Source organism: Neofelis nebulosa, chromosome X (genome assembly GCF_028018385.1).
Source record: "Neofelis nebulosa isolate mNeoNeb1 chromosome X, mNeoNeb1.pri, whole genome shotgun sequence".
In the NCBI taxonomy this organism is placed as follows: domain Eukaryota; kingdom Metazoa; phylum Chordata; class Mammalia; order Carnivora; family Felidae; genus Neofelis; species Neofelis nebulosa.
In genome coordinates, this window is record NC_080800.1 from 62,895,224 (window position 1) to 62,921,957 (window position 26,734).

The window sequence follows — 26,734 nt, forward strand, 5'->3', positions numbered from 1 at the left end:
GTGCTGTTTATTATGTTTCTTGACTTATCTCATTGGTTATAAATCATAGTATCACAAACCTGGTAAGAAAGCTTCCAGGCTTGAATCTAATCCAACCTAAGCCATCTACATGTTTTAAACAAATCTGGTCATACTTGTTCTTCTCTATCCAAAGGTGACTTATGCGGTTGACATGCTTATATAATCTTTTTGGACACTATTTTCTCACTACACTACATTGGTTGTGTTAACATGGTTTTATCAGTGTTTGGTCTGCTGGGTGGAGAAAAGACTTCCTTCTGAGCCTACTTACCTCGGTTTTCATCCTCATTTTCTTCCCAGGGCTCTTCATTTGCTAGCAGTGGGTTCTGTGACTCATTCATAGATCTCATAGGGAAGGAGTGTCCATCACCAGGGCTATTGGGGGAAGGAAGACAGTGAGCTCTTGCAGCTGACATAGACTTTCATGAAGGTTATAGCCCTCCTAGAAATAGGAGGGCGTTCTTAGAAATATTTAAACCATTTATCTTATTGGCTAAAGCCATGGTGGCATAGGGTTTTACAATAGCATAATTTAGTTGCTGTATTGCTCTCAATTTCTATATCTTGTTTGTCTGCATCAGTGTCAACTGTTTTGGTTAGTAAGTAACTGTTTAACTTGTTTCCCACAATGCCCAGTTATGGCAAAATGAACATATAGCAAGCTTCATATGATTATCCCAATTTATATCTCATTATCTTATTGCTTGGGTTCTAAATTTTCAACAAAAATTAGCAGATTCAGAACCACTGATATAGTGGAGATCAGTTGCTGTGAACTGCTGATAAATATTAATGTCTGAATGCCCTGTTATTTGGCTTGTATGGTAGAAAGGTCATTAGAAACTGTGGGAAACAGCCAGAGTGTGGCATCTCTAGGAGTGCAGATTCTGGGGGCAATTAACTGCATGTGGGATCCACTTGTGGATATCTATGGCAACCTAGGGCCATCTCCTTGGTTAATCTCTGGCCACTAACAGATGGGATACATTGGAGGGAACTAAGTCAGCCCTGAATATAGTGGGCTACAGTTTGAACATACATATATATATCTCAATGTGTTGCAAATTTATATCTGAGTGACTCTTGGATTACTCATTTTATATTACTTACGCCTTTTCTCCTGTTCTTAATGTGGTTAACTGAAAGTTGATAGATTCTATTGATAGCTCTCTGCAGAGGATGTAAGTATACTGATTATAAGTGAATTGGCTTTGATTTTGGCTTTTGATTTTTTAATTCCAGGAAAGACTCATTTTAGACCTCCTTTTGATATAGTGATAGGGTGTGTGTATTTGTGTGGGTATGTGTGTTAGTGGAGTGAAAATAATTGCTGGTGACAATTATTAATCAACCTTACCCACCAACATAGTTTTGTCTTGTGCTTTATAGCCAGTATAGTAGGATATACCACAGATCTTAAATAAATGAGCCTGTAAAACAATGACTAGTACAGAGGAAGAATCAGAGCAATGAGTAAAAGGAAAAAGGAAATTTTCCTTAATTATCACCCTACTCCAACAAAGTTTCCTCAAATAAGTGAACCGACAGATGTATCCCTCTCTGAGGAATGGATCTAAAGAGAGCTTCAAGACACTATAAATAAGCTTTGCTACAGAGACAGTTCACTTGGTGTTAGTTCAATGTGGTTCACAAAGTCACTCAGGGGACACAAGCTTGTCTTCCATTCACTGCTTTCCTTTCATTCCTGCTTCAGTTCTAAGAATTACCTACAATTTCTACATCAGTCTTTGTTCCTGCTTTTCATTTTAATTACCTTCATAAAAGTAATACATTTCACCCCAAAATATGAAAATGGAGACAAGAAAAATATAAGACTACTGCCCTTTCCATTTATCCACTTATAGTATTTTTAGGTTATATGTCCCCTATGTTTTTCTTATGTGTATATCTGTACATATTTTTATTCAGAGTACACATCAGTTGTATTCTACATTTTTCACTAAAAAAATAGTGAGCATTTTTCTTAATGTGTCATAGTCTTAACATAGTCGTACTTTTGACTACATAAAATTCCAGTCAGTGGGGATATATACAGCATATTGTTGCATTTTTAGTTTAGATGTTTACTAATTATTGGCTGGAAATAATGCTGTGATGAACACTTTTGTGCCTAGTTTGTTTTTAGGATAGATTTTTTTTTTTTTTTTTTTTTTTCTTTTTTATTTTTTTTTTTTTGCCTATCTTTTTTTTTTTTTTCTTTTTTATTTATTTATTTATTTATTTTTTTAATATATGAAATTTACTGTCAAATTGGTTTCCATACAACACCCAGTGCTCATCCCAAAAGGTGCCCTCCTCAATACCCATCACCCACCCTGCCCTCCCTCCCACCCCCATCAACCCTCAGTTTGTTCTCAGTTTTTAACAGTCTCTTATGCTTTGGCTCTCTCCCACTCTAACCTCTTTTTTTTTTTTTTTTCCCTTCCCCTCCCCCATGGGTTTCTGTTATGTTTCTCAGGATCCACATAAGAGTGAAACCATATGGTATCTGTCTTTCTCTGTATGGCTTATTTCACTTAGCATCACACTCTCCAGTTCCATCCACGTTGCTACAAAAGGCCATATTTCATTTTTTCTCATTGCCATGTAGTATTCCATTGTGTATATAAACCACAATTTCTTTATCTATTCATCAGTTGATGGACATTTAGGCTCTTTCCATAATTTGGCTATTGTTGAGAGTGCTGCTATAAACATTGGGGTACAAGTGCCCCTATGCATCAGTACTCCTGTATCCCTTGGATAAATTCCTAGCAGTGCTATTGCTGGGTCATAGGGTAGGTCTATTTTTAATTTTCTGAGGAACCTCCACACTGCTTTCCAGAGTGGCTGCACCAATTTGCATTCCCACCAACAGTGCAAGAGGGTTCCCGTCTCTCCACATCCTCTCCAGCATCTATAGTCTCCTGATTTCTTCATTTTGGCCACTCTGACTGGCGTGAGGTGGTATCTGAGTGTGGTTTTTTAGAAGTGGAATTACTTGACAATGGACATGGGGATTCTTGTGATTTTTGATATATATCACCAAGTTCATTTATAAAGGAGTGGTATCAGTTTACACTACTTCAAAACATGAGAATGTCTATTTATCATACCTTCACTTCCTAATTTGTCTTTACTAATCTAGGAATAAAAAACTTGGGGAATAGAGTTTTTCATTGGACTTATGACTGATTGCATACCACAATTAAAATTGAATTTGCTACTTCAAGGCATGGTTCAGCCTCAGCTTCTTTTAGTGGTAATAATTACTTACCTGGACCCAATAGGTATTAACCAGAACTTCTTGTTATCTCCAAACACCTGCTGGATATTTTTGATGAAGCCAAGGTTGAACCCATTTTTCTCTGGGCCACTTGTAAACACTGGAGTACAGAAGGCCTCTAGGGCAAGATAGGAAGTTGAAGAGGAAGAAAGCAATAAAGGAACAAATATCAGGACGAACATGATTTTATAGTACACCATGAACGTTACTTGATTCTACACTATCTTTTTGTTGTGGTAATATAGGCCTCTCATGCTTAGTTATTGCTAAATTACTTAGTAAAAACCACTTTAATCATATAATAAAAGTAATTTTGTTATCAAATACAAATAATTGGTACTCTTTGAAAAAAAGGCAGAAGAAACATAATGGTAGAAATAATTAATCAGCCATGGCAGTACTACATATTTTGTGCTGCTGGATGTAAGGAGTGAAAGGACAAATTTAACAGTACTTTATTTGAATCTAAATGGCAACAGCAGCCAAATGGTCTCCCTCTTTAGAGCTGGGACTAAAGTAATGATGCATGAAGAGATGGTAATGACATCGATTTGATTTGGAAACATTTCAGAAATGATGTTTACACTGAAACCTGCAATGTAAGAAACTGAGTTTTACCCAAGAAAAAATGTCAGTGGGTGAACTATAATCACCTCAAAGACTGAGGAATTGGACCATGTTAGTACACATTAGTTTTTAGACACACATTTATTCCATTAAGCAAATACTTTCACTGTTGGACTGGCTGCATCTAGCCATTTCCCATTTGTTCTTTTGTTATCCTGAAGCTTTTAGTACTTTCCTACTTTGCAGTTATGTCTAAGCCAAATGAACTGACATACCACCCTAGCAAGTAAGTGGTAGATATTTGGTTTAGAAAAGGAGTGTAAATACTTTCTTAGCTGTTAGCATTATTGGTAAATGGGTTCCAAATGTAAAGTGGCTTTTGTACTAAACTTTCCTCAAATATATCTTAGCTAAACATTCAACATTTGGATACTTTCTCCTTATTCCTCATGCATTAATTTGTATACAATGTAAATATTTGTTTCACTATAGATGAAACAAAATTGTTGCACTGGAATCCATCAGAAACACAATTCTCCAAATAACAGATGAGAGAATAGAGTAACAGAAAAAAATGTTCATTTCTTGCACTAATTTTCTAGAAACTCACTTGTTCAGTGTATTTATCTCATTCCCAGTCCTCCACAGCTCCTTGATGATTGTAGATATCCAATGATTTGTTGGTTTGAATTCTTTCTCAAGACTCTTTTTTTAAAATTTTTTAAAATGTTTATTTATTTTCAACAGCGATAGAGAGACAGGGCATGAGCGGGGGAGGGGCAGAGAGAGAGGGAGACACAGAACTGGAAGCAGACTCCAGGCTCCGAGCTGGCAGCACAGAGCCAGATGTGGGGCTTGAACTCACAGACTGCGAGATCATGACCTGAGCCAAAGTCGGACATTCAACCAACTGAGCCACCCAGGTGCGTCTCAAGACTCTGTCGTTGGATGCACTCAATAATTTAGATTCTTCTATCTTTATTAACCTTCACCTCCCCCTTCTGGTGTTCCTTTCTGTACTGGTTTTTTTTTTTTTCACTTCCTCAGGTGAACACTTTTTAGAAATTTTGCAAGTCATAAATTTGGGGAGCTATAACCCAGTATCAATTATAAAGAGCAATGGTCAATTTTGTTTTTCTGTGAGGTTTCATTTAATAATGCTTTCTTTAGTTTGCAAGCTTCATTCACTATGGCTCTCCAGTTTGGTAAAACATGTTTACATCTGTCTCAGTTTGGAGGCAAAGGAATGCCACTAAAACTAAAATGCCTCACTGGAACTTTTTCTTTTCCTTGCAAATAATCTACAGGCTACTATGATATACATTAATGTGTTTTTTCCCTAGTCTTAATATCCAGTCTTACCTAAGGTGGTTTTGTTTCTGCTGACAAGCCAACAATGGTAACCAAAGAGAATCACAAGGCTGACAAAAAACATGCAGGCCACAAAGAGGAGAAAAAGAACATGGAACTTTGAGCGAACACTGGGCAATTCCCCCTAGAAAATAAATAATAAGGAAATAGAAACAAAGGATTAAACTTTTCAGGTTTAACTAGTTTTTCTATACGTTAGCACTTTTATCATATGTATAAAGTGTCTAGCTGCAATTAAAAAATAGATTTTATAAAATTTTTACAAGAGTTCTTTCTGTTGATGACCATACCACATTATAGATATGCTTCCAGCCTATAAATTATAGCCTAAAATGGATCCTTGATTAAGTTCAGTGTAAAATAGAGTATATAATGCAGCAATTAGACCAGTGTAAAAAAAGGATATACTCAGGTCATAATTGGCATGCAATCTCTTAAAGCTTGTACTACATTTAGTTTGCAAATTATGAATCATTTGGCCAGAGGTGATCTTGAGGTCATCCTCTTGTCTCAAGATGGGTTATTCTGAAATACTTTATATGTCATGTTTCCTTGAATATATGTGTGTTGAAAATGTCACAACATATGTGTGTTGAAAACAAGTTAAGACATATAGGTAGAATTTTTAAATGTTCTACCTATAAGTTATAACCTGATTTAAAAGCTACTGTAAATTTTGTGTTGTTCTTTTTTATAGCTGAAATAGAATATGCTGGTATATCACATCCTGTGAAATAGCTCTTTAGACATTAAAGTCAAGCAGGATTTGACAGGCAATTGTAAAAGTAGGTAGCTAATGACTTTTATAGTTATCTGTGACATCTTATTTTCTTTTTTTACATGCAGTCCTAGACCAGAATAAGTTTTCTAAAGTTTTATAGCATGCACGGTGTATAAATTTTGTCTTTTGAAGAGAACCTTAGAAAACATTTTCAACTTTGGAGTGAGCCATTGAGAGAACTTTTTTATTTCCCCTTTCCTGTGATCATTGTTTTGGCATGATGAATTGCAATGAAGTATTTCCAAATGCTCTTGAGTAATAAAGTTAAAGGTGATACTTGATTGAAGTGGACCGTAACATTAGGATCTGGTTCTACTTCAGTTTGGAAGGAAAAATTAAGACTTGAAAACACTTGGCAAATTGACATAGCACAGATTTTTTTTCTTCTCATAAAGAAGATTTTTATTCATTTTGATGTAAGGAAATGTTAAGGATCTTTCAGAGTGCATATATGTGAAGGATGAAGATAAGGGGAAGTCAGTCAGTCAGGTTTTTTAAGCTGAGCAGTGGTCTGAGTGAAATTTGCATGTGGGCAGAACACCCCAGGAAATGGATACCTCAAGGACTTAAACCTTCAGGCAATTTTATCTGAAGCTCCTTTCTGAAATGTTCCTTCCACAAAATCTTGACCCAAGCATGCAAACTGAATTTGATTGGTTTGTGTTTGTTTTTAAGCTTGCTTGCTTTCTTTCTTTCTTTCTTTCTTTCTTTCTTTCTTTCTTTCTTTCCTTCTTTCTTTTGAAAGACAGAGAGAGAGAGACAGAGAGGGAGAGAGAGGGATGGAGAGAGAATACCAAGCAGGCTCTGCACTATCAGCATGAAGCCTGAAGTGGGGCTCAAACCCACAAAACATGAGATCATGACCTGATCTGAAACCAAGAGACAGATGTTTAACAGACTGAGCCACCCAGGTACCCCTGTGTTTGTTTTGTTTTAAATTTATGGAAAAGATTTTATATGTTGCTTTGTAGTGGTTTTGACCTAGCTGGATTTTTGCTTTCATAATCTCTGCTTTTTGAGTATATTTGTTAAAGTTTTTAAATCTTACATTTATTTTACTTCTAATATTTCATGTTTAAATGGGCAATAGGAAATGTCTATGCAAGAGGGATTGATAGAGTCAGTTCACACCCTGGTTGGCTGAGCTGGAAGTCTTTTCCTCTCCTAATTACTTTTGCAGAATTCTCTTTTTTCTGCCAAAGGATATTCCTTGATAAAGTCCTTTGTTGTTGTTGTTGTTGTTGTCGTTAGAAGAGGCTGATGGTCCTATGTTCAAAATTACCTTCTCAGGAGATAACCAAGCTAAATTACTCAAAGCAGTAACCACCAGAACAGTTCAGGGGAATATTGGTAGAATAATACTACTATCTTGGTTCTAAAATAATTCATAGTCTCTGTGAGGAGATTCATGGCCCACTGTGGAAAGTGTGTATTACTACTTTTTTCATAAGGCAAATATCAATTTCATATCAAAGTAGCTACTCTTTAAGTTAATATATATAGGAAAAATATGCTCTGATGGTCTTCTGAATTCTTTATTTCAAAGGAGCTATAGCTTCTCCATAGCAGGACCATAATGGGCAATAGTATATGGTACGGTGTTTAAAATCATTGGGCTTAGCGTGAGACAGCTTCTAGTCCTGACTTTGAAACTTACAAGCTGGGTGATCCTGAGCAAGTCACTTAAGTACAATAAGCTTCAGTTTTATCATTTTTAAATGAGACTAACAATTCTTGTTTGGTGTACTTTACAAGGTTGTGGTGAGGATAAGATGAGATAATAGATATTAAAGTGTTTTGAAAATGGCAAAGTATACAAATGGGGGGTGCTGTTCTTAGAACTGCTAGTCTCCTTGGTACATAGTTTTTAAAATATATGGCAGTGTTTACTTTTCATTTTAAGGTAAGACTCAATTTAAACTGAGAAAGCCATCTCTAAACCACACCAAAGTGCTTTATGGCTGGAGAGACTGCAAAGAAGCGTTTCTCTCTATTGTCAATGCACTTTTCATTATGAGGAGAAGCCAAGACAAGTTTTCTTACATCCCATCTGTCAGGCATGAGCTAGTCTACTATAGAGAAAAAAATGAGGGACTAGGAGAAGGACAAGTCTATGTTCATCTTGTGATTGTGAATACTGACATATTTCTGGTAATTCGTCTCCAAATATTATCTTTCAAGAGTAAAAAAGCACACAGCACCTGGAGGGCATTGTGGTATTTGATTATTGATTGACTTGGAGGGTTAAGGCAAAATATACAAAATGCAACATTGTTTACTCTGTTATGAATTCTTAAATAGTAGCCTATTGTGTTAAGGACCAAGTAAGGTCTGTAGTGAAGACCAAGACTGACACTTTCCCTGCTGAATTGGATACAGATTTTCTTTACGTTCAGAGTAGTAGCTCAGTGTGTAAATGGGATGCGAAACAGGTCATGAAAACCTGAGCAATAGAGAAGAGATCCTGTGCTGTGGAAAGGAGCCAGAACCGCCAAGATAGTGAAACATTTTGTATTTGGGGAAAATTTATGAGAAAATTTCATTTTTCTTATACTTTTGTATCTCTGAGTTGAAGATTTTGATGTCTATTATATAATTCCTGATTCTTATAGTTATTAAATATCTGTATTGACTAAGCAAGTTAAAGGGAGAATGGAAAGCACATATCACTATAATTTTCTACACTATATTTTCTACACTAGCAGGGATCAAAGCCTTAATTAATAATTTAAATATTCTCAGGTATTTAAGTTCTCACTGCCTTGTGTTTCTCCTTTGTTCTCCAGTTTATTATGAACTATATTTTGGTCACAAGATTCACATTCTTTCCTGCTGCTTTACCTATTCACCTGAGGTGAGATATTCCTGTTTATATATGCACTTGTGCAATTCCTAAAGTAATAACTAGTAGCTCTGTCCAAATCTGTCTTTTGCCATTTAGGTGTAGTTTGGACAGCCCTCATCATGGGAGGTTATGATATCTTCACTGCTGTACTGGAGTTGTGGGGAAGGGATATCTTTTGGAGTCCATTGGCATGAAATAAAAAAAAAATCACTACATTGCTGCCAGACCCCATACACACATGTAAATTAAAAATCTGCCTTTAATTCTTTTGAAAATAGATAGGTTATGGTTGAAATCTTTAAGTGGAAGAAATATGAAGTGTTTTTTAGATTTCACTATAATTATTGGAATCATATTTTCAAAGGTAAAGTACTTCCAACATACATTTCATTTGATCTTGGAAATGAGCCAGTGAAACAGGTAACAGAGCCAGTATTAAAACTCAGTTTTCCCAATTCTCAACCCAGTGTTTGTCATACAAAGTTCAACTAATACAAAGTTCAAATAAGACTCTCCTTTTCATTTTGGTCACATGTGAAGAGGAGTAAATGAATCTGTCTGTTCTGCAGGAATTTTGCAACTCTCCTTTGAACAGGAAGTGAGAAAGTATTTTTCAATGATGAGGGAGTACTTTGTTAGCCTTTTCTTTGGAAACTAGAGATTCAAAATTAGTTTCAACATTTTAAAAATCTATAATTGGTAATAAGTGGATTTTTATAATTTGACTAGATAAGTAAATTGTAATGCATCACTAAGAGTCAAGAAGTTATGTTCCTAAAGGTCTTAACAAGCTTCTCATGTATGACAGAAATGTGTAAGTGGAATCCTTAAATAACAAACTCCTAAATCTCAGAATATTCAACATGGGAAACTTGTTTTTGGTGCCTTTCCTTCTGGTTACCTTAGTATTAGCTATTTCAAAATGTAAAAAGAAGAGTTGAAAAAATGTCACAGATTGGAGTAGGTATGTGTTTTTTCTAGGGGTGACCTGTCATGATTATTTAACTTACTCTCCAGTATTTGATGAAATAGTTGAAGACTGTTGTAGCAATGTACAGGCAGTAGAGAACAGAATAAGCTAAAAACTGAAGAAAGAATTTGTAGTTGGAAAATCCAATGCAATTATTAACCCTAAAAAAAAGAAAAAAAGAAAAACTAATTTGAAATCAGGATCCATTGAGAACACACTGATACATAAGTGAACTAAGCAATGGAAATACATAACTCCTGCTGCTTCATTATGTGTTGTGTAGAAACTCAACAGAAATAGAAGTGCCTTAATAGGAACAGACTGGAAAAACAAGTTCATGTTTCACTTGTTTCTCCTTTCATTTACAAGCATAGAGACACCTGGCCTACCTAATAGTTCCAGACTGGTTCCTGACACACACAAGAAAACTTGAATCTTTGATGCTGAAAACCTATTACAATCTCAGCAGCTACACTTAGTACAATGAGGCATGTTCTCTTTTTAGTTGGACAGTTCAGACTGGTTCTGTAGGTCAGACATACAAAATTTGGAGAAGGATTACTGAAGTTAACAATCTAGAATATTTCAAACTTCAAGATAGCTAAAAACAGAACTGAATTGTATAATGTCAAAGAAGGGAACTTTTTGTGCTCAATTTCATTACTACACCCAATTACTAAAGCTAATGGACAAAAGACAGTGAGCTTTGTGAGCCCATGAATTCACCACCATACCTTTGGTGGCATATTTATTTTTTCTTTAAAATGTCATGCCTCCCCTTCCCCCCCCCCCATGCAAATACAAAGCCCAGTGATTTATGGTTGTAGAAACAAGCATGTTACAACTATGCTTAGGAAACTATGCATTTTAAGCAACTCTTACTCTTTCAGCAGAAAGAAATGAATAAAAAGGACATACCAAGGGCAATGATGGTCCATTTTTAATACACACCTACAAAAGAAACAAAGCACAGTGTGATAAGTGGATCTATAGAAATGAAGTAACACCTCATAATTTAACTCAAGATCTCACTAGTATTTTTACATGGTACCAGTACACTCATTCCTAGATTTCCAATATACATTATTCCCAAACTATTTGGACATCAATTATTTCTAGGATAAGCCAATCAGAACAGTTTATAGAATTATGCTGGAAGCAAGTTACATGCCTAGAAGTCTAAGGTATCTCCTCTCATTTTTCTCAATATACAGATTAATAAAAGTACAGAAGAATACATATGGCTACAGTCTGTTAAAATAAAAAAAAAATGGAGACCATCCTTGAAAATTTCCTGAGCAGACAAAACTAGTTTAGTCATACAAACAAACCTTAATTTCGCTTATTTTGTAAGACTGACTTGACCTGGTCATTTCTTGCTTATGTCTCTGGAAATCATCAGCAAAATTTAAGCTGTTTTCTAAGGTCGATATAAAGTAACTATTTACTAAGTCTCTTTCATTTAAGAAAATTCTAATATTTTAACTAATCACTGTGAAGATTAAACAGGCCTTGTTTTCCACTATATAAGCTGTTTTATAACAATGTACCCAAAGTCTCATTTTATGTTTTGGTTTGAGTGCTCCTGGTTTGTAAATCGTCTTTTTGTTGTATGCACAATGAAATTTTACTAATTACTACTCTGATAATTTATTTGTTTTACATAGGCTATTGCTGAAATTTTGACACACCTATTTGAATCAAGGGCAAGAGAAATGTGGGTGGAACATACACCCAAGAAGAAGGACATGAATATTATATTTATTAACATAAAAATGTGATTTTATAAAGTTGGGGCAATTAGAGTAAGAAAATAAAGTAGAATTGAGGTACAACCCAAAATATAAAGTGATTATCCATGCCTAAAAACTTATATGAATCATAAATAAACATATAAGGGAGAAGAGACAAATATCCCATGCAGAGATTTCTTCACATTATTTGGAAGAATTCCAAATAATTTATGTATATACTCTGCCTTTAAGGAGGGAGGCATAATTCCTCTGTTCTTTAGTGTGGGCTATAAAGGAAGAGTAAAGGAAGGAGGGGGGAGGAAGAGTAAACTTACATTAAAGAAAACTGACAAACACTATCTCAGACAAATGAACAAGATTAATATTGCAGTGATAAGTCATGTTCATAGTATGTGCCCTTGATACAATACAATGATAATGGTACTTTACCTCTATGGTCTTCCTACCCAAAACACAGTACCCAAGTCTAACCATGAGAAAAATATCAGACAAATCTCACCTGAAGGATATTCTACAAAATACCCGATCATTAATCCTAAAATCCTAGAAACTATCATGGTTATTGAAAACAAGTAAAGTCTGAGAAACTGTCAGAGCTAAAAGACCTTGAGAAGACATGCCAACTAAATGTAATGTGGTATCCCAGATGGGATCCTAGAACAGAAGAGGAACATAAGAGAAAAACTGTGGAAATGTAAATAGAATATGGGCTTAAATTGGAAATAATGTATTGATGCATCACGTGGGTGGCTCAGTTGGTTGGGTGTCCAACTTCAGCTCAGGTCATGATCTCATGGTTCACAAGTTCAAGTCCCAAGTCAGGCTCTGTGCTGACAGTTCGGAGCTTGGAGCCTGCCTCGGATTCTGTGTCTCCCTCTCTCTCTGCCCTTCTCTCTCTCTCTCTCTCTCTCTCTCTCTCTCTCTCTCTCTCTCTCTCAAAAATAAATAAACATTAAAAATTAAAAAAATAATGTATTGATGTTGGTTCATTAATTGTAACAAATGTATCATATTAATGTATGATGTTGATAATAGGGGAAACTGGATGTAGGACATATGAGAGCTACAATCACAATAATTCTGTAAATCTAAAACTGTTCTAAAATAAAACATTTATTTTTAAAATGGGGTTTTATATATTTTTCCTATCTTTGGAATAGTTTGAATCATCATCATCCCATGAGGGTGCTTGGCATGTGCTCATTATGATTGAAAGGAAATGCTCTTATCTAGGCATGGTCACATGTTAGCATCAGTCACTTTGTTGTCTAAGCAACCATCATCACTGGCCAAGCTCAGCCCAGGGGAAATATGGATGTCACTTACATGGCACAGACAGAGCAGTGGTGGCAGCGATCTGGCTTGATTAAATGGCACCGGTCACAGAATCTAACAGCTATAGGAAAAATCAGGTGGTTAGCATTGGTTAGGGCTCAATATGACACCACATATCTTACTAGCCTATCTGAATGGCTTGTTATACACTGATTGTGGGTAGTCAAACTCATTTCAAGTTACCAAGAAAAGGCAGATCACAGAAGAGAATTGTGGTATGTATTTTTTCTCCTGTTAGATCAATCTTGAAGGTACCTTTTGGAGGATGAAGGTGAAGGGAAATGTTTTCATATCTGGATATATGATAATAAGATTCGGTATTATAAAACAAACCTTACTGTCAACTGCTTGAGTGATCTTGGGAAAATCATTTAGATTGCTTACTCCAACTTTCCTATCTGAAAACAATTAATTCAATTGACCATTTCACAGATAAATGAAGTAAAGAACCGTATCAAGTGACTTACTTGCACATAGCAAGTGAGTGGCAGAATTGTGACCACTACAGTTTTCTGATTCTTTAGTTCATTCAGGGCCCTCTTCACTCTGTAAGTCTGATATAAAAAACACATTTCTCTTTCCCTTTTTCCTTCCTCCCTTCCTTCCTTCTTTTCTTTATTTCCCTTAGATGAAAGGCATTTTCCTTTTCTACTCATTTTTTCTCTGTTCATTGATACAGTATGACTGTGTTTAATGTAATTATTATTACATTATACATTATACAGTGTAACATTTAAAATCATGAATAATTTGAGCTAATATAATAATTCCATCTGAAGTGTACATTAAGCACACATAACTAATTCAGCATAAGTGAGTGGTAATTTAGCAGTTTGTGTTTATTTCTAGCAATGGAAGGGTGACAAAAGCATGGGTATAATTGAGGCAACGAAGAAGGGAGAGGGACATGCATGTTTAATTCATTTAGCATTGAATTGAACAGTCAATGCCATTGCCCAGTTTAAGCCGCCATTATCTCTCATTTAGATGATTGCAATAGCTGCCTAATTATTTACTCTGCTTTCATTTCTGTTCCCCACAATTCATTCTTTATAGAATAGCCAAATGATCTGTTAAAATGTGACTCAGATTATATCACTCTTCACTTGAAACCTTCATTGTACTTGGGGTGCCTGGGTGGCTCAGTTGGTTAAGCGTCTGACTTCAGCTCAGGTCATGATCTCACAGTTTGTGAGTTTGAGCCCCACATCAGGCTCTGTGCTGACAGTGTGGACCCTGCTTGGGGTTCTATTTCTTTCCCTCTCTCTCTGCCCCTCGCCCACTTGTGGTATATAAATAAATAAATAAATAAATAAATAAATAAATAAACTTAAAACACCCTTCAAACACCCTTGGAATAAAATCCAAATTCCTTTCCATGGCCTGAATCATCTGGCCTCTGCTTGCCTCTTCAATTTTAACTGGTATCACTCTCCACCTGCTATACTCTGGTCACACTGGCTATATGTTTGTTCTTCTAATACTGTAAGCTTGCTCCTATATAAGGGCCTTTTGTACTTGCAGTACCTTCTGCCTGGGATGTTAGTCCCTCTGTTCTTTACTTCCTGCTAGTTACTTTTTTATTATTCAGGTCTCAAATAAAATATTCCTCAGAGAAAATTTCTTTATGTCATTAGGGCGGCAAACAAATGATTCAAGGGTCCAGAGAATAGTTGGTAGTGAGTGGAGCAGCCAGTTGAAGACTGTGAGAGAACCTGAGAATTCATACCCTGTTTAAAAAGAGTTGCTACTACTCAGCTTTAGCTAATTTTTGCCATGTGAAAATGTAATTGAATATTGCCAGATATCTGAGTTTTCAAGAGAAGCCAGAAATATGAACTTTCATGTGGAAAATTACAATTGTTAAAAATTAAAAACAAGTGCAAAGTTTTAAAAGATACATTAGAGATCAACAAAATGTATCTCAGGTCCAATTCATCCTATAGGCCTTTAGTTTGTAACCAACCTCTGTTCTATCACATCATTCTGTTTACTACTGTGATAAATTATACAAACAATTTCCTGTCTACTTTTCACTATATTTCAGTGTGCATGAAGAATTTAAAAAAATCATGAGAACCATGACATCAATACTCTAACAAAATTAATAAGTCCTTACCCAGACCATATTAAAATTCCCCCAATTGCCACATAGGACCTTAATAAATGATTGTTGAATAAATACATGATAAATAGATAAACACAGATGTCTAACAGTATAATTCCCACATCCTTGAAACATGATCTTCCTTATCAGAAACATTAGGATATCTTGTCAAAAGAGGCTTCATTTTCAAATTTTGAAAGGTGGAGAATTGGTTCAGCTAGTACTCTTCTAGTCACACAGATGAAAACGAAGAGTAAAACTCCATAGTGGATATTTACCCAAGAAAGATGACGTATCTCTGCACAAATACTTGTGCAAGAATATTCATGGTAATTAAGCACTGGAAACACCAAATGTGCATCAACTGGTGAATGGATAAACAAACTATGATATATTCATACAATGAAATACTACTCAGCAATAAGAGAATAAAATAAAACACAATGTGAACGAATGTCAAAAATATTATGCTATATAAAATAAGCCAGACACAACAGTACATATTGTATGATTCCATTTATGTAAAATTCTAGAGCAGGTAAAACTAATCTATGGTGGAAAACTAGCAGAATAGTGGTTGTTGGGTGGTGGTTGGTGGGGTTGACTGGGTAGGAGTATAAAGGAAGTTTATGGGGTGTGGTAATGTTTATAGAGGTTTTGGTTACATAGATGTGTACATTTGTCAAAACACCGAATGGCACACTTAAGATTTATGCATGTCTTTATATGCAAATTTCACCCAAAAAAGAATGATAAAATATATAGGTAGGTGTGTATTGATATCTGATACTTACTTTGAAATGTATCAAAAAATAAGATGGCTTGATGGGAGATGGATAGAGGGATGGATTTGTGGAAAGATAGGTGATAAAGTAACATAGCAAATGTTAGTGGTGGACTCCAATGCTAGGTATACAGGTGAGCCTGTGGATATATATGACTTAGCCTTTTTGAGATCCTTGCTGATCTGCTTCTCTAGGTGACTTTCAATGAACTGACCTCCACTCCCAGTTCTTGTGTAAACTGGTAGCTTTTTGGCCATATCGATGAGCATCTGCTTCTGGATCTCAGGTCTTTCTTCATTTTCATAGCGTTCCTTGTCTGAATAGGACAACTGGAACTAGAAGCAGAAGTGAAAAGTGAGACTTTATTCTCTAAGGTTCGAATAAAAGATTAAAACAATAATAACTATTCAGATGAAAATATTTGTTACCTATCCTTGAAGTTCAGATACCAATTTGGCTTATAACTTTCTCAGGATAAATACCTTAATTATTTTATCTGACTTTTATCTCAGTCTTCATAAGTCTATGTGATAGGTGGTATTGTTTTATAAATAAAGAAAAGAAAACTTGGTGAGGTTAAGTACTTTGTCCATGGTTATACTCATTTAAGCAGCATGTAGCAAAACTGAGCTCTAAACCCAGTTCACTTGATTCTAAGATTTATGCCCTTTCCACCCCATTATACCTTAATATGATGTTATATACAGATATGTAACATCTTGCTGTCAGGACCCTGTTGATGATTAACTCTGATTGTTATTAAGTTGTAGGTTTTTTTCACACTTGTCAGAATGGCTAAAATTAACAACATAAGAAACAGTAGGTATTGGTGAAGATGAGGAGAAAGGGGAACTGTCTTGCACTTTTGGTGGGAACGCAAACTAGTGCAGCCACTCTGCAGAACAGTATGGATGTTCCTCAAAAAGTTAAAAATAGAATAATGCAATTGCACTACTAGGTATTTACCCAAAGGATACAAAACTACTGATTTGAAGTGTTACATGCACCCCGATGTTTATAGCAGAATTATCAATAATAACCAAGCTATGGAGAGAGCCCAAATATCCACTGACTGATGAATGGATAAAGAAGATGTGGGATATATATATAGTCAGAGAAAGGCAAATACCATATGGTTTCATTCATATGTGGAATTAAAAACAAAACAGAACAGCCAATCATATGGAGAGGAGAGAGGGAAAAAACCATGAATTTTAAGAAAACATAGGAAAAAACTGAGGATTGATGGAGGGAGGTTGGTGGGAGATGGGCTAGATGGGTGATGGGTATTATGGAGGGCACTTGTGATGAGCACTGGGTGTTGTATGTAAGTGATGAATCACTGAATTCTACTCCTGAAACCAATATTGCACTGTATGTTAATTAACTTGAATTTAAACAAAATTTTGAAAAAAAGTTGTAGGTATTTTTCATAGATGACACTCTTAGAGAAGCTGGCTGAGACTGCTTGTGACACTGTATATTATGATCTTGCAAATGAGTAGAAATTTGGGTATTCTCACTATTTCAGAAATTTTTGGTCTGGTATGAGGCTTATTGCCAATGTGGGCACCATAGTTTGCTAATCTTGGAAAAGATATGTCAATGATTTTCCAAAATAACACAAACTTGAAAGCTTTTTTCTGTCTGGGCCAAAAGATAGGCAGAGGTGAAAAAGAGAAGGATCTGTGATCAGACTTTTAGGGTTTAAACCTCATCTCTTCCACTTAATAGGTAAAAAATCACATTGGAAAATCAGACACCCTCAACCCAAGTTTCTTCATCTGTAAAACAGAAGAAATGATATCTACTTCATAAGATTGTTGTAAAAACACTGGATAATAAGTAATTAAAAGTTACGTTTAGAGCCTAATTTATTTTATTAATTTATTTTTGAGAGGGGGGAGGGGAAGAGAGAGACGGAGAGAGAGAATCCCAAGCAGCCTCTGCACTGTCAGTGAAGGGTCCGATGTGGGGCTCAATCTCATGAACCATGAGATGAGGACCTGAGCCGAAATCAAGAGTCAGACGCTTAAGCCAACTGAGCCCCCCAGGTGCCCTACAAGTACATTTTCTTAAATCATTTAAAAATACTTGATATTGTCATTTTATATTTTTTATTTTTTTAAGTTCATTTATCTTAGAGAGAGACAAAGAGAGCAGGGGAGGGGCAGAGAGACAGGAGGAGAGAGAGAGAGAATCCCTAGCAGGCTCTGCTGTCAGTACAGAGCCCTATGGAGGCTGAAACTCATGACAGTTTGGCTACTGTTGACAGTGTTGCTATAAACATTGGGTGCATGTGTCCCTTCGAAACAGGACACCTGTATCCCTTGGGTAAATACCTAGTAGTGCAATTGCTGGCTCATAGGGTAGTTCTATTTTTAGTTTTTTGAGGAACCTCCATACTGTTTTCCAGAGTGGCTGCACCAGTTTGCATTCCCACCAACAATGCAAAAGAGATCCTCTTTCTCCACATCCTCGCCAACATCTGTTGTTGCCTGAGTTGTTCATGTTAGCCATTCTGACAGGTGTGAGGTGGTATCTCATTGTGGTTTTGATTTGTATTTCCCTGATTATGAGTGATGTTGAGCATTTTTTTCATGTGTTGGTTGACCATCTGGATGTCTTCCTTGGAGAAGTGTCTATTCATGTCTTTTGCCCATTTCTTCACTGGATTATTTGGTTTTGGGGTGTTGAGTTTGATAAGTTCTTTATAGATTTTGGATACTAACCCTTTACCTGATATGTCGTTTGCAAATCTCTTCTCCCATTCTCCCGGTTGCCTTTTAGTTTTGCTGACTCTTTCCTTCACTATGCAGAAGCTTTTTATTTTGATGAGGTCCCAGTAGCTCATTTTTGCATTTGTTTCCATTGCCTCTGGAGTCGTGTTGAGAAAGAAGTTGCTGCAGGCAAGATCAAAGAGGTTTTTGCCTGCTTTCTCCTTGAGGATTTTGATGGCTTCCTGTCTTCCATTGAGGGCTTCCACCCATTCTGAGTTTATTTTTTGTATATAGTGTAAGAAAGTGGTCCAGGTTCACTGTTCTGCATGTTGCTGTCCAGTTTTCCCAGGACCACTTGTTGAAGAGACTGTCTTTATTCCATTGGCTATTCTTTCCTGCTTTGTCAAAGATTAGTTAGCCATACGTTTGTGGGTCAATTTCTGGGTTCTGTATTCTGTTCCATTGATCTGAGAGTCTGTTTTTGTGCCAGTACCATACTGGCATGATGATTACAGCTTTGTAGTAGGGCTTCAAGTCTGGGATTGTGATGCCTCCTGCTTTGGTTTGCTTTTTCAAGTTTGCTTTGGCTATTCAGGGTCTTTTCTGGTTCCATACAAATTTTAGGATGGTTGGTTCTAGCTTAGTGAAGAATCCTAGCGTTATTTTGATAGGAATTGCAATGAATGTGTAGATTGCTTTGGGTAGTATGGATATTCTAACAATATTTGTTCTTCCAATCCATAAGCACGGAATGGTTTTCCATTTTATTTTCGTGTCTTCAATTTCTTTCATGAGCTTTCTATAGATTTCAGGGTATAGGTATTTCACCTCTTTGGTTAGGCTTATTCCTCCGTATTTTATGGATTCTGGTGCAATCATAAATGGGATTGATTATTTGATTTCATTCTGTTCTTCATTATTGGTGTATAGGAATGCAACCAATTTCTGTACATTGATTTTATGTCCTGCCACTTTGCTGAATTCATCGATCAGTTCTAGCAGTTTTTTGGTGGAATCTTTTAGGTGTTCCATATAGAGTATAATGTCATCCACAAGGAGTGAAAGTTAGACTTCCTCCTAGCCAATTTGGATGCCTTTTATTTCTTTGTGTTCTCTGATTGCTGAGGCTAAGACTTTCAATATTATGTTGAAAAACGGTGGCGAGAGTGGACATCCCTGTCTTGTTCCTGACCTTAGGGGGAAAGCTCTCAGTTTTTCCCCATTGAGGATGATATTAGCATTGGGTCGTTCATATATGGCTTTTATGATCTCGAGGTATGCTCCTTCTATCCCTACTTTCTTGAGGGTTTTTATCAAGAAAGGAGGCTGTATTTTGTCAAATGCTTTCTCTGCATCTATTGAGAGGATCATACTGTTCTTGTCCTTTCTTTTATTGATGTGATGAATCACGTTAATTGTTTTGCGGATATTGAACCAGCCCTGCATCCCACGTATAAATCCCACTTGGTCATGGTGAATAATTTTTTAAAAATATATTGTTGGATTTGGTTGGCTAATATCTTGTTGAGGATTTTGGCATCCATGTTTATTAGGGAAATTGGTCTTTAGTTCTCCTTTTTAATGGGGTCTCTCTCTGGTTTTAGGGTAAAGGTAATGCTGGCTTAATAGAAAGAGTTTGGAAATCTTCCTTCCATTTCTATTTTTTATTTATTTTTTATTTTTTTATTTAAAAAAAATTTTTTTACATTGATTTATTTTTGAGAAACAGAGTGAGACAAAGCGTGAGCAGGGGAGGGACAGAGAGAGAAGGAGACACAGAATCTGAAGCAGGCTCCAGGCTCAGAGCAAGCGGTTAGCACAGAGCCTGATGCGGGGCTCAAACTCACAAACTGTGAGGTCATGACCTGAGCCGAAGTCGGACGCTCAACCGACTGAGCCACCCAGACGCCCCTCATTTCTATTTTTTAGAACAGCTTCTAGAGAATAGGTGTTAACTCTTCCTTAAATATTTGGTAGAATTCCCCTGGAAAGCCATCTGGCCCTGGACTCTTGTTTCTTGGCAGATTTTTTATTGCTAATTTGATTTCCTTACTGGTTATGGGTCTGTTCAAATTTTCTATGTCTTCCTGTTTCAGTGTTGGTAGTGTATACATTTCTAGGAATTTGTCCATTTCTTCCAGATTACCCATTTTATTGGCATATAATTGCTCATAATATTCTCTCATTATTGTTTTTATTTCTGCTGTGTTGGTTGTGATCTCTCCTCTTTCATTTTTGATTTTATTTATTTGGGTCCTTTCCTTTTTCTTCTTGATAATACAGGCTAGTGGTTTAACAATTGTGTTAATTCTTTCAAAGAACCAGCTTCTGGTTTCATTGATCTGTTCTACTGTTTTTTTGATTTCAATAGCATCAGTTTCTGCTCTAATCTTTATTATTTCCTGTCTTCTTCTGGTTTGGGGTTTTATTTGCTGTTCTTTTTGCAGCTCCTTAAGGCGTAAGGTTAGGTTGTGTATCTGAGATCTTTCTTCCTTCTTTAGGAAGGCCTGGATTGCTATATGCTTTCCTCTTATGTGTGTGTCCTCCTTTGCTGTGTCCCAGAGGTTTTGGGTTGTGGTGTTATCATTTTCATTGACTTCCATATACTTTTTAATTTCCTCTTTATTTATTTTTTTTTTTTTTAAATTTTTTTTTAATGTTTTTTATTTATTTTTGGGACAGACAGAGACAGAGCATGAACGGGGGAGGGGCAGAGAGAGAGGGAGACACAGAATCGGAAACAGGCTCCAGGCTCCGAGCCGTCAGCCCAGAGCCCGACGCGGGGCTCGAACTCACGGACCGCGAGATCGTGACCTGGCTGAAGTCGGACGCTTAACCGACTGCGCCACCCAGGCGCCCCTTTAATTTCCTCTTTAACTGCTTGGCTAGCCCATTCATTCTTTAGTAGGATGTTCTTCAGTCTCCAAGTATTTGTTACCTTTCCAAATTTTTTCTTGTGTTGATTTCGAGTTTCATAGCGTTGTGGTCTGAACATATGCACGGTATGATCTCGATCTTTTTGTACTTACTTAGGGCTGATTTGTGTCCAGTACATCATCCATTCTGGAGAACGTTCCATGTGCACTGGAGAAGAATGTATATTCTGTTGCTTTCGGATGAAATGTTCTGAATATATCTGTTAAGTCCATCTGGTCCAGTGTGTCATTCAAAGCCATTGTTTCCTTGTTGATGTTTTGATTTGATGATCTGTCCATTTCTGTGAGTGGGGTGTTGAAGTCTCCAACTATTATGGTATTACTATCAATGAGTTTCTTTATGTTTGTGATTAACTGATTTATATATTTGGGTGCTGCCACATTTGGTGCATAAATGTTTACAATTGTTAGGTCTTCTTGGTCTATAGACCCCTTGATTATGATATAATGCCCTTCTGCATTTCTTGATACAGTCTTTATTTTAAAGTCTAAATTGTCTGATGTAAGTATGGCTACTCCGGCTTTCTTTTGTTGATAGATGGTTCTCCATCCCCTTATTTCAACCAGAAGGTGTCTTTAGGTCTAAAGTGGGTCTCTTATAAACAGCATATGGATGGATCTTGTTTTCTTATCCATTCTGTTACCCTATGTCTTTTGATTGGAGCATTAAGTCCACTGATGTTTAGAGTGAGTACTGAAAGATATGAATTTATTGCCATTATGATGCTTGTAGAGTTGGAGTTTCTGGTGGTGTTCTCTGGTCCTTTCTAATCTTTGTGGCTTTGGTATTTATATATATATATATTTCACCTTTTCTCCCCTCAGAGAGTCCTCCTTAAAATTTCTTGCAGGGATGGTTTAGTGGTCTCCAAACTGCTTTAATTTTTGGTTGGATAGGGGACTTTTTATCTCTCGTATTTTTAATGACAGCCTTGCTGGATAAAGAATTCTTGGCTGCATATTTTTCTGATTCAGCACACCGAATATATCCTGCCACTCCCTTCTGGCCTGCCAAGTTTCTGTGCATAGGTCTGCTGCAAACCTGATTTGTCTTCCCTTGTAGGTTAGGGACTTTTTTCCCTTGCTGCTTTCATGATTCTCTCCTTGCCTGAGTATTTTGTGAATTTGACTATGATATGTCTTGTTGATTGTTGGTTTTTGTTGAATCTAATGGAGGTCCTCTGTGCTTCCTGGATTTTGATGTGTGTGTCTTTCCCCAGGTTAGGAAAGTTTTCTGCTATGATTTGCTCACATAACCCTTCTACCCCTATTTCCCTCTCTTCCTTTTCTGGGACCCCTATGATTCTGATGTTGTTCCTTTTTAATGAGTCACTGATTTCTCTAATTCTTAAATTGTGCTCTTTTGCCTTAATCTGCCTCTTTTTCTGCTTCCTTATTCTGTTTGTCCTCTATATCACTGATTCTCTGTTCTGCCTCATCCATCCTTGCCTCTGCTGCATCCATCCGTGATTGCAGCTCAGTTATAGCATTTTTAATTTCATTCTGGCTATTTTTTCATTCTTTTATCTCTGCAGAAAGGGATTCTAATCTATTTTTGACTCCAGCCAGTGTTCTTATTGTCGTGATTCTAAATTCTGGTTCAGACATCTTGCTTGTATCTGTGTTGGTTAATTCCCTGCCTGTCTTTTCTTTGTGCTCTTTCTTTTGGGGTGAATTCTTTCATTTTGTCATTTTGAAGGGAGAAAAGGGATTAATGAGGTAGAAAATTTGAAATTAAAAAAAATCACAATTAAAAAAATATTACAATTAAAAATTCAAAACACACACACACACACACACACACACAAATCGAATAAATGATGCGAGATTCTAGGTGTGTTTTGGTCTGGGTGTTGAAAGTGGTTTGACAGATTAGAGCAAAAAAAGGGGGGGAGAAAAAAAAAGGAAATTGTTTGAGAATTTGAAAAAATGAATACATTGAAGAAGAGTAAAATGAGATGGTGGTAAAATAGAATTTGAAAAAATATATACAAAAGTAAAGAGTATAGTAGAAAAGAAAAAATTAAAGAAAAATATTTTTAATAAATTTAAAAATAAATATGAATATTTTCATTTTCTGTATTTAGGAAAAAATAAACGCAAAAGAGAAAAAGATAAAAAAAAGTTTGAAAATTTGAAAAAATTAATACACTGTAGTAGACTAAAATAAAATTATGGAAGTAAAATAGAATTTGAAAAAATTTACATAAAAGCAAAAAATATAGTAATAAAATTTAAATAAAAATATTTTTAATAGAAATTGAAAATAAAAATGAAGCTTTTCTCTTTATACATTCAAGAAAAAGAAAAGAAACAAAAGAGAAAGAAAAAGGAACGAAAAAAAGGAAATTGTCTGAAAATTTGCAAGGTGTACATACTGAAGTAGACTAAAATAAAATGATGGAATTAAAGTAGAATTTGAAAAAATTTACACAAAAGTAAAAAATATAGTGATAAAAATTAAAGAAATATAGTTTTAATAAAAATTGAAAATAAAAATGAATTTTTTCTCTTTCTGTATTCATGAAAAAAAAGAATTGTAAAAGAGAAAAAGAAAAAATACAAAAAAAGAGAATTGAATAGACGAACCTGCTAACAGATTGAAGTAGGACTGAAATTGCTTTGTTTTCCCCTAGAAGTCAGCCTATGTAGCTCTTTATAGTCCATAAATTAAGCAGGCAGTGAGACTTGTGTTCTTGAAGTGTGAAGATGGCTCAGCTGGGCGGGGCTCAGTGTAACAGCTTTGCTCTCCACTAGTTGGTGCTGCTAGCCTATTGGGGTGGATTGTTGTGGTGCTCATAGGTGCGTATGCATATGCACAGGAGCGGTGAAAATGGCACCACCCAGCTACCCAGTCTGTTCTCCTGGACCAGCGATTGTATACCCATCCTCTGTCCTCAGCTCTCGCCCACTCCCTACTTTTTCACTGTCCGTGACCAGGCCCCAGGCAGTACCTCTCCCCAATTTTGTCTCAGATGCGGCTGCTTTCCCCAGACCCCCACCTCCGAAGGACTGCGGCTTTGACCCGTTCCACCCCTCTGTGGGAGGGTCTCACCCATCAACGGTCAAATGAGCAATGGCCGAATATCGGCTGCACCCAAGTATGCCTGCTGGACCCTGTTGTTGCCGATGCCCCGAGACTGCAGCCAGGTGCCAGCCTGTCCCAGAAAATGTTCGTAAGTCAGTGTAGCAGCAGCATCTCAGGGATTATGGAGAATCACAACACACATCTGGCACCAGTCTTCACCCTTAACGACCTTGCCCCAGCACCAGCAAATGTGGCCATTTTGTGGGGTCTGCTGGGACCAGGTGGCTTCAACAGTCCTTACCAAATGTCCTTCCAGCAGTGGAACCAGTTTTCTCCATGTGGCCCGAGAACCTCCCAGACCCCACTCTGTTCCTGGGGATTCGCCCTTCCCACCAGAGCTTCACCAGGTATTGAGCTGCAGAATTGCAGCCTTTACGCTCCCCTTGTTTACAATCTTAATGGAATTTAAACCCTCTCCTTTCTTCTTTCTCCCTTTTTAGTTTAGTCCCTGCGGCTATTTCCAATTTTCCACTTTCTCTCGAGCTGCTTTTGGGTAGGGGTGCTTTTCCTGCATTCTCCCCCCCTTCCCCAGTCTCCGTCCTCTCTCTGTCCACAAAAGTGGTTTGCTACCTTTTGTGGCTTCTTGCTCCCCAAGTACAGCTCTCCGCGCCATGAACCTGCTGAATTCTGTGGTTCAGGTTGTGCAGATTTTTGTGTTAATCCTCTAATCAGTTTTCTAGTTGTGTAGGAGGGTTTAGTGTTGGTCTGGCTGTATTTCATGGACGTGAGATACACACAAAGCTTCAATGCTGTTCTGCCATCTTGGCTTCTCCCCCCTTAGTTGCATGTTATTTAACTTCCATGTATTTCTGGTGTTTCCAGATTTTTTTCCCTGTCTTTGATTTTCAGTTTCATTAGCATTGTGGTCAGAAATGCTGGGTAGTATGACTTCATTAGTTTCATTAGCATTGTGGTCAGAAATGTTGGGTAGTATGACTTCAGTCTTTTTGAATTTGTTGAGACTTGTTTTGTGGCCTAATATGTGACTTATTCTGGAGCATGTTCCATGTGCACTTGAAAATAATGTGTATTTTGTTGCTCTAGGATTGTTTTGAATATATCTGTTAAATCCATCTGGTCCAGTGTGTCATTCAAAGCCACTGTTTCTTTGTTGATTTTCTGCTTGGATGATTTGTCCATCAATTTCCATGGGGGGTTAAAGTCCCCTGATATTATTTTTTTTTTACTATCTATTACATATTTTATGTTTGTTATTAGCTACTTTAATTATTGAATTAATGCCCCAATGTTGGGTGCATAAATATTTAAAATTGTTGTATCTTCTTGTTGGATTTTCCTCTCAACGATTATATAGTGTCCTTCTTTGTTTCTTGTTACAGTCTATTTTAAAGACCGTTTTTCCTTTCTGTTTTTTAGAATCTTTTTTTTTTAATATAACTTATTGTCAAGTTAACTAAAATACAGTGTATATACGGTGTGCTCTTGGCTTCGGGAGTAGATTCCCGTGATTCATCACCTACATAAAACACCCGTGTTCATCCCAATGCCCTCCCCTCCTCAATGCCCATCATCCATTCCCCCACTCCCCCAGTCCCCCACCCTCAGTTTGTTCTCTGTATTTAAAAGTCTACTATGGTTTGCCTACTTCTTTGTTTGTAACTATATATGTATTTTTTTTCTTTCCCTTTCCTCATGGTCTTCTGTTAAGTTTCTCATCTTCCACATGTGAGTGAAAACATATGATATCTGTGTCTGGCTTATTTCACTTAGCATAATACCCTCCAATTCCATCCATGTAGTTGCAAATGGCAAGATTTCATTCTTTTTGATTGCTAATACTCCATTGTATATATAAACCACATTTTCTTTATCCATTCATTAGTTGATGGACATTTGGACTCTTTCCATAATTTGCCTATTGTTGGTAGTGCTGCTATAAACATGGGATAAATGTGCCCTATATGAATTAGTACTCCTGTATCTTTTGGATTAATTCCTATTGGTGTTACTGCTCAGTCGTCAGTTAATTCTATCTTTAATTTTTTGAGAAACTTCCACACAGTTTTCCAGAGTGCTGCACCAGTTTGTATTCACACCAGCAATGAAAGAGAGTTCCCCTTTCTCCACATCCTCACCAACATGTGTTGTTTTCTGAGTTTTTAATTTTAGCCACTCTGACTGGTGTGAGGTGGTATCTCAATGTAGTT

The 26,734-nt window shown here is 36.6% G+C and overlaps 1 protein-coding gene across 2 annotated transcripts in view; it reads right to left on the reverse strand.

The window, feature by feature from the left end:
- ZDHHC15 (zinc finger DHHC-type palmitoyltransferase 15) overlaps window positions 1–26,734 on the reverse strand; it is a 210,338-nt gene that overhangs the window by 72,028 nt on the left and 111,576 nt on the right. For both annotated transcript variants that reach the window (XM_058714639.1, XM_058714640.1), the window contains exons 4-10: window positions 16,037–16,157; window positions 12,922–12,991; window positions 10,760–10,792; window positions 9,882–10,002; window positions 5,237–5,369; window positions 3,299–3,425; window positions 293–396 (exon numbers count right to left, since the gene is read on the reverse strand). In XM_058714639.1, coding sequence (XP_058570622.1) covers window positions 293–396; window positions 3,299–3,425; window positions 5,237–5,369; window positions 9,882–10,002; window positions 10,760–10,792; window positions 12,922–12,991; window positions 16,037–16,157 — 709 coding nt within the window. The remainder of the gene's footprint in view (window positions 1–292; window positions 397–3,298; window positions 3,426–5,236; window positions 5,370–9,881; window positions 10,003–10,759; window positions 10,793–12,921; window positions 12,992–16,036; window positions 16,158–26,734) is intronic.